Below are 19570 nucleotides of genomic sequence, written 5' to 3' on the forward strand. Positions count from 1 at the left end.
TTTGAAATGGAGTATTCCATACGGAGAGTTACTCTGAGCAAAATGTTATCTGCAGCACTCCTGACCTTTTTAAGTCTGGGAAAGAGAGCATGATGGCGAGATTCAAAGCCAGGGGATACCCTTTGAAAGTTATCAATACAGCGGGTGAAAAAGTATCCAAGGTTAAGAGGAATAGCCTGCTAACACCTAAAAAGACTAAGAAGACCAACAATGAAGTAAGATCCAATACTACTTATAGCCATGAAGGGGCCATAAGTAGGATACTTAGGAAACATTGGGGTTTGCTGAAATCAGATCTAACTATATGCAAGTTAGTCAGTTCATTTCCCAGCATTACATATAGGAAGAGTAAATCCCTATGTGACATATTGGTGCACAGCTACCCCCATAAAAACCCAGCAGCTGTGGGATCGTGGCTCAGCGAACATTTTTTTTTTTAAATGTGGCAGATACAAAGCTTGTGTGCACAGTACGGATTTGAAATCAAACACACTGCCTATTGGTGGGACGGACAAAATTAGGAGATTAATCACGTGCAGCCCTGCTTTTGTCATTTATGTTTTGGCTCGCCCTTGCAGACTCAGATATGTGGGGAGTACTATCTTCCCTGTGAAAAAGAGAATTCTTGAGCACCTCTGTGCCATAAGGAATAATGATCCTAGTTACACTGTGGCTAGACATTGGCATCGGGTCCATGTAACAGATACTGAAAGAAATCTCTTTTGCTAATATTGACAGAGCCTTGACAAGTACGAGAGGTGGGACAGAGAACGTATTCTGAGGAGGATGGAATACAAATATATAATCAAGCTTAACAGCAAACTTCCAGGGGGGCTCAATCTGGATGAAGCACTTTATGTACATATAGGATCAAGTCCTCCTTTTTCTGGATTCCCATAGTTGGATACTTGTTATTTGAGTCTTAAATCTGTAAAATTAGGGGGACTTGTTAAAATTAGAGACATTAAACAGACTTATTATCCTCTCTATTACTATGATGAATTTTTGTCTTTTGTGCTTATTTGCCACTCCGTTTTTAATGTTTTTTTTAATATAATATGAAAGTGCACTTTTGAGGGTTTCGGTTTATTTCTGTTGTAAACAGGTGCTACGAACAGTGTTTCTGGGGAAATACATGTATAGCAACATTGGGATCTGTGATATTTGTCAAAATACTCAGCTACTCGGCACAGCTGTTTGAAATGTACTACTATTCATGCTGGGTAGATTTCCTTTGCACATTTGTGTGTTCAAATTATTGCTTTAATTCACATATGTCGAGTTAGAGTGTAACCCTTGGTGTTTACCGAATTTTTTCCCACTTGGCAACATTTTACAGAATGTATATGTTGAGAATACTATATATCCATAAGGTATGTGCAACTATAGAGCATAGAACATTATTTGTGGTATTGGCCACTGGGCCGTTCTTTCATTCCCGCTTTTGTAATCCAGTAATCTTGCTAATCTAAATGTGCAGGAGATGGATTGTTTTCATCGTATTGCACAGCACTTGCAGAGAGTACTCCTCCTCTCTGACGCACTCTGGACAGCGATGTTGTGTTAGTATTCCGGGAGGGAGAATGTTAGCTCGATTTAGCTGCACGTGGGATCATAATTGTATTTTTATGAACTACATCACAAATGCTGTACAGGTTTGAAATGTTTTATGTGTAAATGCAATACCTTGTTGACTCAGCGAGATATATATATATATATATATATATATATATATATCCTACTGGCGGTCGCCAGTAGGTAGTTATAGTTAGGATTTTTTTCAATGCAAAATCTCAAAATTCTATTTGGAATAATTTTGGCGCCTGTTGACGAATCTGCCTGAAAATTTCCTCAAATTTGCCTCGTCGAGCTCCGGTCCTTCCCTGAAGGTTTGGGGGGGATTCGTCAAGCGGTGGCCGAGATAAAAGGGGGGTCCCAAAACGTGTTTTCCCCATGTTAATTTCCATAGGGCGGTCGAACTCACTTTTAGCCCGAACGGCTGAATGGATTTGCACCAAACTTGGCAAAATTGTAGGGACTGGTAGCCCGATGTGCCTTTGCTATGTCTCAAGATATGTGCTGCAGTGGTTTTTGAGTAATTTAGGTTCTAAAAAATATATATATCTATGGCAGCGCCCCGGTACGCGCTCCGGGTAGCGCACCGGGCGCGCCACGCGACTTGCGCACGGAAAACTGATTGGATCTCGGGTGTCTGTAAACATTCAAAACAGTCCGGAGCGGCCGCCATCTTGTGTCTCGGTAAAATCGAGACACAAGAGGTGGCAAAAACAAAGGGGGAAATGACCATAAGGGGGCAGAGTAGACCCCCTCTGACTCCCTAGGTTTGATGTGGGGGCCAAAAAAAGGGCCCCGCGGGGCAAAAAAAAAAATTTTTTTTTTCGATGTGCGCGGCGTGAGCGCCCGGTACGCGCACCGGCGAGCGCACCGGGGAGCATACCATGGGGAAAAAAGAATGACAGATTTTTGTAAAAAATTTGCATTTTTTTTAGAAATTGGAGGTAGTTCTAAAAAGAACTGTTTTTTTTATTCTTTTTGTTGTTTTATATTTTTTTATTGGTTTTTTAACATTTTTTTCTTTTTTTGGCTTTTCTGAACATTTTTTGGTTTTTTTGTATTTTTTAAGGGGAGAAACAAAAAACAGGGAATTCTAAAGGGCTCAACAGGAGCAACAAAAAAAAGCGGAACAAATTAATGTTTCCTTGGGCACTTGTGGTTATCCCAAGCACGATTAATAAGTGTGATGCATTGCTCTCCATAGCATATTGTTTGTCCACAAAAAATACAAACCATTTTAAAATTCGGAAAATTTGGTTTGTATGGTGGAGCATATCTCCCTAACTTCTGGTCCCAATGGGGTGGAAACATTAGTTTGGGAGGTGCTGGCAGAAGATTGGACAGGGTTTCTGGCCAGTTCCCTGACCTCTGCCCTAGCATAGTTATTTGGATGCTTTCGAAGCATATGCCGGATCATCGTGTGGTTGCCGAAGGAGTATTTTTTGTTGGGATTCCCCCTTGACAGCTCCTGATGACAGATTAAGCAGGTTGCCTTAGGTGCATTTACTTTTTTTTTTGTCGTTGGGGATTGAAAAAAATTGCCAGATGATGTGCTCTTTAGGTTTGTAGGTAATATTGTCCTCTCGGACGAATCTACTCTCCTCCTCATCCTCCTCCTGTTCTTGATCTCCACTACTGTGAAGTTGTGGAGGTCCTTGTGGTGGTGGTGGTGGTGGTGGTCCAGAAGATCCAGCAGCTGCAGCTAATGTAGCCATTTTCGACTGATATAACTGCAGGTCTACCTCTCTCAAAGCACAAAGGTAGAATATGGAAAAAAGGTGGGGGCTTTCATCATTTGGAAAAAAAAAAGATCCTGAACCAATGAAAAGTGTTATTTTCAGGTCACATGACCCAACGCCCCCCGGGGCGCGTCCCGGGGCGCACCCAGGGGCGCGTCGTGTAAGCATGTCGAATGCTTCCGGGTGCGTTTACGCCGTGCGTATCACGCGGACGCAGCTAGGCGATACGTCACGATCATGTTTTCGTTCGCGACATTGGCTAAAGCGCTAACAGTCTTACTTATAAAGTGAGACTTATAGTTCGGAATTAGCTTTAAAAAAACCTTTGAAATTCACTGAAAAAACCATAGGTTTCACACTAGTTATAGTTAGGAATTAGCATTTAAAAAACCTAAGAAATTCACTGGAAAAACCATAGGTTTCACACCAGTTATAGTTAGGAATTAGCATTTAAAAAACCTATTAAATTCACTGAAAAAACCATAGGTTTCACACCAGTTATAGTTAACTGGAAATTTAATGTCATAAACCTTTGAAATTCCACGTTATAGTTAGTTGGACTCACTATAACTTGCGCGTGCAATGCACTGCTGATGACGTCTCATATTACATCACTCATGACATGGTTTTTCAGTGAATATATATATATATATATATATATATATATATATATTCACAGAAAAAACCATAGGTTATACTCCATATATAGTTAGGAATTTGCATTTACAAAACCTTGAAAATTCAATGAAAAAACCATTGGTTTTAGGCCATATATAGTTAGGGATTTGCATTTAGAAAACCTTATTTTACTCGCATAAAACCATTGAAATTCCATATATAGTTATAAGCGCTAACTATATATCGCGCACCCGCAATCCACTGCTGATGATGTCACATATTACATCATTCATGACATGGTTAGTGACATCACTGATGACATCACTGATGACATCTCAAATGACATCACTGATGACATCACTGATGACAACATCCAGTGACGGTATGTTTCTGTAAAGTTAAAATATGTCTTACATATTGAAGAATGAGTGGATGTATAAGTGTCTGGATGAAGGATTTACTAGGTGCATGACTGACTGATTGAGTGAGTGATTAAATGTGTCTCACTGAGTGCATGGGTTAGTGACTAAACTGTTTTAATTTGTGCATCATTATATCTGTTGTTCTACAAACTGCTGCATATGTTGTTCAGTAGCTATATGAGTAACTGTAAGGGTTATTGATTGGTTGTCCAAGTATTTGTATGGGAAACTGAGTGTGTGTGTATGGGTGGCTGGGAGGTGTGTGACTCTGTACATAGATGTGTGAGTAGTCGATTCACTATATGTATAGGTTCACAACTGCATGTGGAAACAGCTGTATGGGCGGTTGACTGTGCATGAGTGTATTAGTGAGTGAATGGATATCTCAGTGCTACATGTCAAATTAAGTACATATGTAAAACACAGTACATGTGAGAGTTGACATCTATAAATAACTGTGCACAAGAGCTAGTGAATGTGTGAGTGGCTGTATGGATCATTGTGAACATGTATCAGAGATTGTATAAGAGAGTAAAGTAAATATGTGTTAGTATATGTTTGAATAAGTAAGGTGTGTATAACTGTATAGTTGAGAAAATGGAGGAGTGATTGATTTTTGGCATAACTGACTAGGTGTGTGAGTAACTCCATGGATGAGTGACTGTCTGTTTACACTGATTGTATCTAAGGTTATATTAGAGTCTGAAGAGGTTCATGGTATTATCACATGAATGATATCATCAGTGATGTGATCAGTCATGTCAAATGAGATGTTATCAGTGACGTCATCAGTGATGTCATTTGAGATGTCATCAGTGATGTCATCAGTGATGTCACTAACCATGTCATGAATGATGTAATATGTGACATCATCAGCAGTGGATTGCGGGTGCGCGATATATAGTTAGCGCTTATAACTATATATGGAATTTCAATGGTTTTATGCGAGTAAAATAAGGTTTTCTAAATGCAAATCCCTAACTATATATGGCCTAAAACCAATGGTTTTTTCATTGAATTTTCAAGGTTTTGTAAATGCAAATTCCTAACTATATATGGAGTATAACCTATGTTTTTTTCTGTGAATTTCAATGGTTTTTTAATAGCAAGTATCAAAAGCTGTCAAATGTCAAGTACGTGATAGGTAAAAACGTTTTCGTGTTTATGCACGCTGATGTGCTTTGAACGCTGCCCCCCCCCCCCACTCCCCTCTTTTCTCTTAGTAGTACTCTCTCTTTGCAGATAGTGAACGGTAGTTAACTCAGACCTTTACCCCTGTTGTAATCCGTCGTACCTGCTTGTCTCTCCATTTGATTGATTATTATCCAAGCATTTACTGTTTTACAATTGGTTCTCTTTGGATCATTCTCTATTTACAAACAAGCACAAAGTCGCAATACTCTGTTTAGTCTTTGCAGATAGTGAAAAATCGTGTAAAAAAATAAAAGTAATCGAGCAAAATCAGTAGACCACTAATTCGATCTCTTTTTGACCTCGGTAAAATACAAACATTAGGAATAACCCTTCATGAGAAATACGAAAATAGTGAAATGAACTGAGCTCCACACCATGAGGGCTGCAAAACAGCTCGACTCCGCCACCCACACCGCCCAAAATAACGGCAAACCCTATGCAAATATTATAAATATACACAACACACCACCAAAGAAACAGAGTAAAACATTTTATTAAATAACTATTTACATAACTATTTTATACTTTTTATTGCCCGATCCGGCTAGCTCAATCGATCGAGCATGAAACTCATGCACTGATAACAAGCGTTGAGAGTTTGTAGAATGATGGCTTCAGATTTTCCACATACGGTGTAGTGGCGCGAACTGGCAGGGGGCTTTTGGATTCTACCCCTTCTCCAAATAAGATTTTCATACGTGAATGTTCGTTCATGCTTTTTGTCCCTGAGTTGCTTCCATGTCACTGCCTTACATAAATGGCATAAGTCCTGGTTGTTGAGTGCCATACTTCAGAGTTCTAAGCAGCTCTTGTAACACTGTTTAAACCTTATTTGCACCTGCTGCAGCTTCACTATTCAAAGTAAGTGGGGTCCATTTGTGGACCTGACTGCATTGGAAAACAATGTGATACGGTGCCTCCCTAAACCGCTTGACGGAGGCCCCCGAGGGGCGGTGAGATGGCGCGGACTGAGAGGGGGCGCTTGGCTCCTGCCCCCTCCCCAAGTCGTGTTGCCCTGGTGAGGCCTGAGATCGCCCCCGGCCGGCTCCCGGGGTCCAGCGGAATTTTTTCCCTTTTGAAGAATCTTTCATTCTGGACCTTGTCCCACAATCCGTTTCACCCGAAGACACGCTGTCGTAGGGCGCCCCTTTACCGTTTTAGTTGCCATTCCGCCCGCTTTTGGTACTCTGTGCCTCTTCCGCCATTCAGCTGTTTACCGCTCGCTCTTGCGACTACAACGTCTCGCTCACCATGTAGTTGAGTTGCTCCCGCTCTTAAGATTTGACCGAACTTTTTGGACTGCTGAAAGCGGTTGTATTCCGACCGCTGGTTGGTGGAGACATTTTGACTATATTCTGCACCTGCATTGTCGCGTAATGCGTCATATGACGCGACGCGTTAGCGCACCCGGAAGTGCTCCGGTGCGCAAGGCGCAGCTTCCCGGAAACGATCCAGAGCGCGCCGCGCAGCGCGTAACGTAAGCATAACAGGTCATGTGACTTGTTAATAAAACTTTTCATTGGTTCATTTTACTTTTCTTTTCCTAATTATGTAAGACTAGGTCATGTGACCTAAAAATAACACTTTTCATTGGATTAAAACATTTTTTTTCCCCAAACGATGAAAGCCCCACCTTGTTTCTGGATGTTTCAGACTGAAGCTGGCGTCACCATGAGAGCACCACCATCTCGTAGCTCCGTCGTGGCCATTCCGCAAGCAATCATGGCAGCCGCTCCCCACCGGAAGCCTGCGGGAGTCGAGGGCCCCCAAGACTTTTGTACAATCTTCAAGGCTGAGGGGACGCTTTCGAGAATGGAACCCAAGCCCTGGCAGACAAGCGTCCGAGTTCCAAGGTGTCCCAGGGCCATTTTACTGGACCAGGCCCAAATCCGAAGAGCCGGCCGCCATTTTAAGAGTCCTGTGGCAGCCGCCTATCGCTGCACCGCAAGAGTGGGAGCAACTCAACTACATGGTGAGCGAGACGCTGTAGCCGTAAGAGCGGGCGCTAAACAGCTGAATGGCGGAAAAGGCACAGTGTAGCAAAAGCGGGCGGAATGGCGACACGATAAAGGGGCGCCCCACTACAGCAGACAAGCCTCCGCCATGTGCTTCAAAACTGCATATGTATCTCGTGATATCAAGGTTGGGCAACCAGTACAGAACAAGCAGTTACGAGTCCCATTTACACCGGCGCCATTTTGGGCGCGGCCGGGCAGGTCCAGGATCTACTGAAACATAAAAAATGAGGCTGACGTCTCTGAAGCAGTTGACGAACAGCAGGACATAGTAAATAAACATGAACTCTCTAAAGCTGTTAACTCACTGCAGGACAAAACAAGTGAACCTGAAACCTCTGGAATAATTGTCGCTCAAAAGAACAACACACAAAACTCTGTAGAGCCTGAAGAAAACAAAACAGAAGGGCACTGTAGTTTCAGACACACTTAACACTAATGACTAAACAAAGATATCGTCTGTTTATAAAGCAGTTATCATCTTGACAGAATTGACAAAGAAGTGTACAGACACCAATGCATCAGCATTCTCGGAGATAACATCTTAAGGAACAAAGAAAGACCTGTTCACTCTTGACACCCCAGGTGCTGTGTATATTGCACTATAGTGCTGCATCGAGAAAACGGGCAACCCTATTGATGTGGATTTTTCATTATTGATTATTGTAAAGAAATGGCGACTCCCCCCTTTAGCAGATTAGCTAAATGTTTGCGTAATTTAGGCATAAAAGTTATATTATTGTTGTTGTTGTTGTTATCGTTATAGTTCTGGTTAATTTCAAAAAATGGTTAAATACATTTACAGTTTTTGTTGCGTTCGTTATATTTAAATGTTAATAAAATTTTTAAATGTAACTGTCTTGGAGTACTATATTTTTTTTTTTAAATCGGGTGAATGGGGCCTTGAATCGGGTTATTGTCATGTGTGGGCTTTGCAAGTGTACTGCTACAAGATCGGACATTTCAAACTCAAATGCACGTTCTTTTTCTTACCTTTCCGAAGCATGGAGCGCAATAGCAGGCAGAGAAAGGGTGATGCACGTGTTGAACACTGCCTGGCCTGCAAATTGCTGGCAGTGCCCCCCCGCCCGCTCCTGAAAGAGGGCACACACACACCGCCGCCCCGAGTACTTCACAAATCTTTAAAAGACCATGCGCTTGTTCAATGGGAAGTGGATAACATGGCTAAGAGCATTTGCTGGATAATGCATGAATATCGCTGACTTTTCAACGATATTCATGCATTGGGGCCGTTTTTTATCGCATTTGCGATAAACCTTGCTAATAGCAAGGTTTATGTGCGATAAAATTCGCCGAAGTGCGGCGATAATTTTTGTCTCTAAACAAGTTAGAGACAAAAATTACCGCTAGTTTTTGGTAATATGCCCCCGGATTTTTCCTTGCAGGAAACGGGAAGCGAAAGACTACCACTGAAATAAGTAGTCTCACGCCTGAATCGGGAGGGTTGGCATGTCTGGATACTCTACAGCTGGGGCCATAAACTACATCCGCAGGGCTAGGTGATAGCCTAGGTCCGGCCTGGACAATCGGACACAGAGGAAGAGGAGTGTCAGAGGGTGCGGTAGTGAATAGGGTGAAAGGGAGGTGTCGAGCGGGCACAGGGTGTGATTCTCAGAGAAGAGCAGCGCAGATGGGGGAAGTATATGTCCCATGCATGAGAGAGAGAGCGGGGGTGACCATTGCGTGGGGGAGATGCGTGCGAGGGTGGGGAGCCATGCTGAGAATCGGCGGCGTGCAGAGAGTGGCCCTGGTCAAGGCATCTAAAATGGCTGCCGTGCACGACAAAATTGTGGCATTGGACAAAAACGCAAGATGGCGCAGACAATGTTTATCAATAAGGATTCATTTATAACAAAATATTTACTCGCAGTGACAAAATGGTGTTCAACACTTCCTGATTTCCATCGAATCGAACGATAACAAACGTCACGCACAGAGCAGTTTTTAGCCATGTTATCCAATGGAAGGTGGATAACATGGCTAAGAGCATTTGCTGGATAATGCATGAATATCGCTGACTTTTCAACGATATTCATGCATTGTGGCCGATGTGCGGCGATAATTTTTGTCTCTAAACAATTAAAACGAAGCACAAAATGGCGAATTCCCGTTTCGCTACCAGTTTGCGGCCCAGTTCGCGGCCCGAGAAACGCTTCTACCGTGAAAAATCATTTTTTTTTTCTTTTCCCCACGGGACCCTTTAATAACCCCAATAACATTCCTAGGGGGTCAAGAGGGGGATACCTTGCCCCCTTTCATTAAATTCCCCTTTCGTTTTTCACCTCTTCTTCTCTCTCGATCCTACCGAGAGACAAGATGGCGGCCGCTCCGGACTGTTTAGAATGTTGACAGACACCGGAGAGCCAATCAGCTTTCTGCGCGCAAAGTTCCGAAACGCGAAAAGTAAGCGGACCGGATCGCTGCCCGGAGCGCTGTTACAGATATATATCTTGATTTAAACGTTAATTTCTCAAAATCCACTGAAGCACATATATTGAGACCTAGCAAAGGCACATCGGGCTAACAGTCCCTACAATTTTGCCAAGTTTCGTGCAAATCCATTCAGCCGTTCGAGCTAAAAGTGAGTCCAACCGCCCTATGGAAAACTCAATGCAAAAAACGCGTTTTGGGACCCCCCTTTTTCTCAGCCCCCCCTTGACGAAACCCCACCAAATTTTCAGGGGCTGCTCAGAAACAAAATTTGCCATTTTCCTGAAAATTTCAGCCGATTCCGTCCACAAACGCCAAAGTTATTAGACATAGAATTTTCAGAAATCCCATAGGGAATTAATCCTAACTATATATACCTACTGGCGATAGCCAGTAGGATATGGATATATATATATATATATATGGATATATATATATATATATATATATATATATATATATACACACAGCAGAGCAAACTATGTGTCCTGACACAGTACTGTGTCGCCTGCAAATGGTGGGTGTGTGGCAAGCACTTAGCACATGCCTGCTGCTAATTAAGGGGAATTCCTAGACAATATGCTCTATGGGGCTGTGCGATTCACAACAAAGCCTCATTAACAAGTGCATGTGCCCGGGAAGCTGGGGTGAGGTGACAGAGGGAAACAGAGGGAGGGAAACAGAGGGAGGGAAACAGAGGGAGGGAAACAGAGGGAGGGAAACAGAGGGAGGGAAACAGAGGGAGGGAAACAGAGGGAGGGAAACAGAGGGAGGGAGACAGAGGGAGGGAGACAGAGGGAGGGAGACAGAGGGAGGGAGACAGAGGGAGGGAGACAGAGGGAGGGAGACAGAGGGAGGGAGACAGAGAGAGGGAGACAGAGAGAGGGAGAGAGGGAGACAGAGAGGAGGGAGACAGAGAGGAGGGAGACAGAGAGGAGGGAGACAGAGAGGAGGGAGACAGAGAGGAGGGAGACAGAGAGGAGGGAGACAGAGAGGAGGGAGACAGAGAGGAGGGAGACAGAGAGGAGGGAGACAGAGAGGAGGGAGACAGAGAGAGGGAGACAGAGAGAGGGAGACAGAGAGATAGACAGTTGAGAGAGAGAGAGGGAGACAGAGTGAGACAGGGAGAGAGAGGGAGACAGAGTGAGAGAGAGGGAGAGAGGGAGAGAGAGAGAGGAGTGGGAGGGAGGGAGAGAGAAGGAAGGAGAGATAGAGAGAGGGAGGGAGAGGGAGAGACAGAGAGAGAGAGAAAGATGTGTGTATGCCAGGTCTGGTGGCTCAGTGGACAAAGGCATCCTCTGCAGGGGCCTGTGTTCAACCTCATGGTCCCATATTTCCTTGAAAATGCTCCATTTGCCCACTTTTATTTCAAAATTTCAAGTGGTTCGGGCTCGCTAGCTACACTGCCTTAATGTGTCCAAAATTAGACATCTCCAAAAAGTGTGTCACCAACATGAAAGGTTTGGAAAGCTGTGATATACAGGATAAAAGGGTGTCAAAAGATCTGAAGCGGTGTTGTGCTTTTTTGAGAGATAGCTGGACAGATGTGATGGTGAGTATTGATGTGTTTTAGAGAAATTGCTTTTTCTAGACACAACGAAGCACCCAGTATAAGTCAAGGCAACACTCTTTTTAGGCTTATAGTGCTGCATAAATTATGCAAAAAACAAGAAGGGAAATAGGAGTGAGAACTACGTTTTTCATTCCAGGTTGGCTTGGATGATATTTCATGTTATTTATTATTATCTAAAGCTGTAATACTTTACCTGGACTTAAGAAAAAGGCTTTTGTCAGTTTTCAGTTTCGAGTGGATGGCACTAGCTAATCCTATACTTCAAGATTTTGCTGCAAAAATTACAAAAGACTTTGTCTCTTTTCTAGCTAGTGTGGATGGCACTATGCTAATCCAAGGTTTATGATAGAATGATAGAATGATAGATAGGATATGTTGATCCTGTTCTAATGATAGAAATCACACAACAGCCGTTCAAGGACACCCGCGCCCTCTGCATTTCATAAGCCAACTCAATTTACATGAAGACCACACCACCCCTAAAATGTAGGAATAAGTGCTAGTCATTTAGGAACAAGAGCTAGATGTTCATGCTGAGTACTATTGAAGGCAATTATCTTCTCCATCGTGGGATCTTTCTCATATAGCATAACCAGCTGAAAAGAATATAGAGCATTAATAAAGCAACATGAGAGGTGGGCCATTAGGGCAAATTACAGTTAACCCTTTCGCCAGGCCGAAATGATTGCTGAGAGAAGCCTCTCCACATGACTGCCAACGAGAGACTGACTTCAAGGTCTAAGTGAATTCCCCATAGCAAATAGATCATGGTTCATTACAGTGTGTTTTCTAGATGCTTATTTGTTACACTTTTTAAAAGAGTGGGACAAAGGGTAAGTTCTAAAGTGGTCGAGAACTTCTTTTCTGTTGACTACAGTGCCTTATATAAGAGACTACTCAATAATTATAAGAATAGATTCAGTTGCACTGCTCACACCAAAAAAGACCAACATCTCCAAAAACGAACTGGAAATGAACAGCCATACAATAAAAGAGGCACAAAAAAGCAAAATCTTCCATGTATATTTTGAATCCCTAAAGCCTCAAGCAAGATAAAAAAAAAGCTCATAAAACTGTAGCAATGATAAAGAATTTTGATTAGAAACGTTTTTAGAGTGATGACAATAAAGTGCAGTGAACTGTTGTGCTCTATGGCATGTAGAGCAGTCTGCTTTAAAAAAAAATAATTTGCTAACTTAAAAGTGATGCTGGGAAACAATAACATTTCGACGAACAAAGACAACAAGAAAGGTTCATGGAAATACTCACATGCACAAGTAGACAGGAAAAGTTCAAATATCAACTTAACAGACTCATTCAAACACACAATCACTCCACTGAAAACCACTGATCCTGAAACATACAACCTGTACCACGTGATTCTAAGGTAGGCAAACATACAAACACGCACAGTGAGAACTATGTTTTAATCTTACAAAATGAAACTAATGGAATGGGAGTTTTAATAGGAGCAACAACTCATGGTTTAATCAGAGGAAGAGATTATTTAAAACAAACAATTGATAGAGACCACAGCCTACTCATTGAGTAAATGAAACCAGTCTGAACCAACAGACACATGAACCTGTGCCTACTCACCTGAGGCGGACTGGGCCAGTCTCCAAGCAGGTCCACATCCTTAATGTAAGCATGATAGTGGCCACCATAGCAGCCCCCCTTGTGAATGATGACTGAGAAAAGCTCGTATTCCAGCTGGGATTCGTCTAGGTCTCCCTAAAAGAGAAAAACAGTGCATATTAGATTGTGTGGAAACAGAACCCTGGGCACCGGGTTCAAGACTCCCAATCCATTGTCCAATAGGCATCCCAAAAAAGCACAGAATCACTATCATCACTCGTGTCTGCTTTGGAAGTTCATGGACAGTGCAGATGGGTACGGCTTTACAGTCAGAAACATCAAGGAACAATAAGGGTTAGGTAGAAGGAATAAATGTTCCTGTCGCAAAGACTCCATGAAAAGGCAGTGATTGTGGCTAACGTATCCAGTTTTTATCACAAATCTGTTTTTAAATAGTATGGGTTGTGGAATAAAGGACTGTCACATATATACGATGCGTCAACGGAGAGCGCAAAACGGGTGCATGTTCATCTCCTATGATTGCCCTGCAAGGGTATTGCAAATGTTTCTGATCAAAATTCTGCTTAAACCAGAAGGAGTTGTGTTTAAAGGATGAACATTTTATGGCATATATCTACCACAAGTAGACTGTGGAGAAAGGTAAAGTGTCCCAGTCTACCATTTTCATGTCTGCACAACGCAATAAGATATTGGGGATTGTGAGAGGAGCTGAGTGTTCAAAAAATATCCTGAGGAATAATAGAAACTGTGAGGAGTGACCACAAAAACAGCAACTAAGAGGAGACTGCATGCAAGCAGAGGAGTAACAGAAAAAGTCAAACCTGCTCACAGAAAGGCTTCAAGTTGATCCGCAGTGGGAAGGTGTAGCGATTTGTCTCTTTGTAGCGTTCACACTTCACAAAATCAAAGTTGAACCTGAGCAGAGAGACAGTGAGGAAGGGAGGCAGCTTTCGCAACTTGGCAGACTGTGCATAAGAGAGAAATAGGAGAGACTGTCAAACACTAATATTATCCTCGATCATACAGTTCACATATGTAAGGTGCAGCAGCAACAATATCAGCAAAAATCAGGTGCAAGTAGGAACTGTATTTGAGAGGATCCGTTGTGGGACCTCTTTATCCCCAGCTCCTCCTTCCCCCATTTGATATTTAAAGCAGCAACAATATCAACATCTGTCAAATTGACACGAATACTAGCTGGGTGTCTTGGCATAGCTACAGAGATATGGTACTTTCATACTAGCATATGCAAAAGGAAAGCCCACATTCTCATCAACATGGTATATTTATCATGAGTCCAAGCAACCTCAATCATGCAACGTCTGTAGAAAGATATTTAGCACCCAATCATTAAACTAGTTAATTACCTGTAACAATAGTCATGCTATGGTGGTCGTCTGCTTAATAAATTCCATATTTTAACATTCCTGCCATCTTGTGGTTGAGTTGGAAATTAAACAGTTTTCTTAAGAGAAAAAGGAGGTTCTATTTAAGGCGGCACTGACTGGAGGATACGTAACGAACCTTGTGTGTGACATGGGTACACAGTCCTGTCTCGCCATATACTTGGCTTAGGGCCTCATTAAGAGTACCAACCGCCTGCCATATCAGGAGTTTTCTCCTGGTCCAGCGGGCTGCTATTTGGCATTCCCAGGGCGGTGCCAATGAAATAGGCACAGCAATGGGAACAACAAAAGCAGTACCTATACCGCATGGACTGCTGCAGTCCATGCCATGCAGGTACTGGGGTGCATGCACAGAGGGGCACATGGTGTGCCCCCGTGTGAGCATCCACATGGTGTGAGGCACAGTTTTTATGGCAGGCTCACCACCATCAAAACCAAGGAGAGAGAAAACTCATGATATGATTGGAGGGACCGCGGCTGTCCCGCCAATAATATTGCAGTTTCAGGACCACAGCGCATTCACCAGGGAACAGAGGTTCGCCTCACCTTAGTCAGGACACTGTCACGTTCCCCTCGCCCTAGTCAGGAGACTGTCATCATGAGTCTGGCGGTCAATGGACCGCCAGACTCAAAATAAGGCCCTAAATCTCTAGATTGTTTTTGGCTTCATAATATACATATGTATCTGTCAATGTCAGTCATAAGTGTTTTAACTCCTGCAGGAGACTTGGTATGTGCAATGTAAATCTACACCACATCCAACTGCAAAGCTAATCCTAAATGCAAGAGTATTTAAATGAATAATTCTGGTCTATATTTCCGTTGCGCGAAAAGTAGCAAGTATTATTTTAATACAGAGCAGAATTAGAGTTTGAAGCGCGTTTTAAAAAACATTAGGCGCTGCTTCTCGCACCTGTGACTTCCTTGTATTGAAGTCAAAAGAGTAGTGTGACAAGAAATGCAGCATTTTGTATGAGCGCCCTTGCCACAAAAATGTAATCAGTATAGGAAACAGATAAAAGATTAAAAAAATAAATGGTAAAAATGTGGTGCAAGGCTGTGGCAGACAGTTTGCAATGGTTAACCTGTTATCAGTCATTTGCTGGATCCAACAGATATACCTTCTTCTCTCTAATCTGCAGGTGACTCCTACCTTCAGCCAATGTGTTGCTTAACACTTCTGAATATTACATGGTAGCAAATGGTATCTCGCTTAAGGATGACTAAAAAAAACTTACTGTCACCAAAATCAAGAGGGTGGAGTCTTTCCTTCGTGAAGCACATCAGGCTGCACCCCTTAGGAATGTGACTAGCCTGGTGGTGCAACACGCCTAATTGCATATCTAATTTCCCACCTATCCTGGAACCATAAGGGCCTCAGGGCAGGGGGTGGCATCTCCCAGGTCTGTGTGAACCCCGGGTCACAGATCAAAGTCGATCACCCCAACCTTTGAAGCCTCTGGTGTTGGTATGCAGATTCACTAGCTATCCTGCAGGAGGTGCAGTAAACATATCCCGCCGGAGAAGGCATTGTTTCTGACCTCAGAGAGCTGTCTCTCACATCCAGGGGGGTCAGAAACTCATTTGTGATGGTAGGCTGGAAGGTACCAGTCAGCCAGCACACTCATAGGCTGGTGGGTTTTTAGGTGGCAACTCTAAGGTGCCCATTGGGTGCATATCTTAATAAATACACTATGGGTATCAGTATGGATTTATTAAGACAAGGTGTTTGATACCAAACACCATAGATTTCAGTGAGGCCATCATGTAGCTGGGGAACTCACAATGACCAGTGCCCTCTACATATACTTAAGATGGCTTCCCTGTTCACTTGTTCTCTGCCACACACTTGGTCATGTACCTGAGCATCTGCAGGAACTGGACAGAACATTCAGTGTTCAATAAGGTATCCACCAGGAAGTCCTCCTCTTTGAACACTACACTAATAATCTTGTGGTTATCCACCGCTCTCTGAATGACATGACAATGTGGTAGGCTGTTATGACATCTGGGGCAAAGCCTTTACGGGATACAGCTCAAGATTTGAGTTGTCCAGTGGGTCAACATTGTAATCCTCCCAGGATTCACCCTCAGTGTGTAGTACACCTGCATCAAAGTATGGGTCTTGTGGATCATATTGGCTGTTGGGGACAGAGTCTGCGCATCTGTAACCCGATCCTGTGCTGAAGACGACTTGTGTGGTGACGCGAACGGTGGAGGACCTGAGCTTAGTGGTGGCTGTGGTGCAATGCTGGTATCTTGCATGTCTGCAGTTTGGGGATGAGGTAGTAATGGAACTCTTCTGAGACAGCTCCCTCAAAAGTGAGTCTCCTCTTTTTGAGGGGTGTATGAATGTAAAGCTTCCTTTGCCAGACATTAGGCCCTTCGGAAAGCCCAAGGGTGGAGCCTCTCAACACCATGGCACGAGTCAAGGTTTGCCTCAGTGTCAGCTTCAAGCCAATTTCAGTGAAAATGGTGTTCTAAGACCAGGTAGCTGTGGGTTAGAGTAGAGGTTTAGAGCTGTTGGCTCAAGGCTTCTCTGAAGCAGATGGTGGCTCTCCATAGCAAGTAGTATTTGTGGTAGTGGCCGAAGCAAACCGTTAAGGCCTCTTGGCTGTAATCTTGAGGCTCCATGCCAGCTCACTCAAGAGTGGTGCTCAGCCTCCATAACAAACTCTTTTCTAGGTAAAGGCCTGGTGTGATGTGGAGTCATTGTCCTGATGAATTGTGGGCTTCAGGAAAGAGTCACAAGTTATCTTCAGAATGATACCTTCTTTGAAGAAAAACAACTTACCCATCCCAACACTAGATGGCAGAAGCATGAACAGCATGTGATCTACAACAGTTCTAATTTTAGCAAGAGAATGCAAGTTATCGTGAGGTCTTGTGTTCTCTTTTTGCTGAGTATTTTCTTTCAGCAGCCAGTCGCCCAAATAATGGATACATGAAACCATCCCAAGGAGCCAAATGGTAGAACTCTATATTGGTATTCATTTTCTCCTACCAGACATTTCTGGTACTTTCTAGTTTTGGTTGTTATTAGGGTGTGAAAGTATGCATCTTGAAGATATATTGCACACAACCAGTCATTTTGCCTCCGATGACGAGTTATTTGATGGACTAAGGTCTAAAATTGGTCTAAATTCTCACTAACACCTTTCTTTTGAACTGGGAAATATATGGAGCATTTGCCTAGATCTCACTGCTTGTGTGTACTGACACCATTGACTTTTCTGAAAGACGGGCAGATGTTTCTTTCCCTATAATTGAGAGCTAGTGCTTCGACGTATTTCAGAGGAACTGGGGGTGGAATGGCCTTGAGATACACAAGATAAAATATTTAGACATTAGTCTCTTGTAATTGTCATCCATTCTTCCTGAAGCCAAGAAACCGCTACCCCCAATGGAATAGGACACCGAGGGAGGATATAAGATTTACATTTAGTCTCCTCTGAAGAATGTCTCCCTCTAGGGGTTGTTGGCTTTGAGGTAACCTTGGATTTGAAAGAACGCCTTTGGAATTGGTTAACTTGTGCCTTGTGGATATTGTTGTGGCTGAAAGTGCCACTGAGCAGATAGAATCCTATGTTAAAAGAATCTGTGGCCTTTAGCTTAAATTGGTGTTTGAACATTCCTTTATTTTCTTCCACTCTCACTCCCTTAAGGATCTCTGCTTCCTTTTTCATTTTGACCATCTCATAATCGGCATAATGATCAAACAGAAAGCTCAGAAAACAGAAGGTTTAATATATGCTGTTGAGCTTCTGGCTTTAAGGTGTTGAGTGTAAGCCAGGAAGACCTACTAACTGAAAAACAATGGAAATAGGTAGTGGGGGCTAATTCTACATAATCTACAGCTACACATATCACTGGGTAAACAACCAGAAATTTTGGTGAAAAGATGGCATGCTGTCCCTTATGTTTCTCTCTGGTACCTGCCAATAAGAGCAGCCATACTGGCATTCTTAAGATGTGCCAGAGGTGTTCCGCAGACTTTCCTTCCTGTCGCATTCCACCTCTTACTCTCCCTGTCTGGGGCTGCAGAAGTCTCTAGCACTGAGGAAAGTCTCCGGATCACTGAAGTGACAATAACTGAGTCAGGCTTAGGATCAGACTTTAAGAAATCTGGATCCTGTTGTGCAACCTTATATTTTTTTCAGGAGACATGGAGTAGCAGCTTTCACCACAGCAGGTGTGAGAATATTTTCTTCTGCTATGTCAGATATGCCAGGGACTAGTGGAGAGACAGGCTTAGGTTCCTCTCTTGGTTGCAACATCTCTCGGATTATTGAAACTGTGATGCTTAGTGATATTCTCTGAAGGCGAAGCTGCTGAAGTTGTTGGACTATAGGAGGCATAAGATTTACCCATATTGGTAGCGAAGATCTGTCTTCGAGATCTGTATGGGGTGTGAAATGTACTCTTTGAAGAATAGAGGATGAGAGGAAGGTGTCTCTTGGTCTGTCCCACTGGAGATGTTGATATGATACAGGATACTATATTTGTAGGAGATAATTGCAAAGACTGCAAGGGCTCATGAAATAAATGGAAGGACCTTTAGAAAAGGGGTTCAGAATCTAGAGTGACAAATGCCGCAAAGGTCTTAGGCAGCTTAGATATGCTCTTTGTCACTTTTTTTTCTCTGGTGTTGGGAAAAAAAAGATGTAGAAAACCTTGGAGTGGGAGCCTGACCAGGTGGCGTATGTGTTGGTGAATGACTGGACTTTGACAAGGCAATGAAAAACAGCAGGAGGAGATGAAAAGTCAGACAACATCATAGATATTGATGGTGATGCTACAATATACATTCTTGTTATTCTTGTCAAAGAAGAAGCTGACCTTGTTCGACATTGTTTTTTCAACGGCGAGCGGTGCGTTCTCTTAGAGGCCACTGGCATTGATGACTTTGTCGACGTTGAGTCTTGTTCGATAATGACATACCTCATAGGTCCTTCGATGTAGAAGGCGCCACATCTTT

General features: G+C 43.0%; 1 protein-coding gene across 7 annotated transcripts in view; it reads right to left on the reverse strand.

Annotated features, from left to right (window-relative positions):
- USP40 (ubiquitin specific peptidase 40) overlaps window positions 1-19570 on the reverse strand; it is a 703484-nt gene that overhangs the window by 525756 nt on the left and 158158 nt on the right. For all 7 annotated transcript variants that reach the window (XM_086956273.1, XM_086956270.1, XM_086956267.1 and 4 more), the window contains 2 exons: window positions 14008-14151; window positions 13187-13321 (listed from right to left, as the gene is read on the reverse strand). In XM_086956273.1, coding sequence (XP_086812399.1) covers window positions 13187-13321; window positions 14008-14151 — 279 coding nt within the window. The remainder of the gene's footprint in view (window positions 1-13186; window positions 13322-14007; window positions 14152-19570) is intronic.

Source organism: Lissotriton vulgaris, chromosome 2_1 (genome assembly GCF_964263255.1).
Source record: "Lissotriton vulgaris chromosome 2_1, aLisVul1.2, whole genome shotgun sequence".
Taxonomy (NCBI): Eukaryota; Metazoa; Chordata; class Amphibia; order Caudata; family Salamandridae; genus Lissotriton; species Lissotriton vulgaris.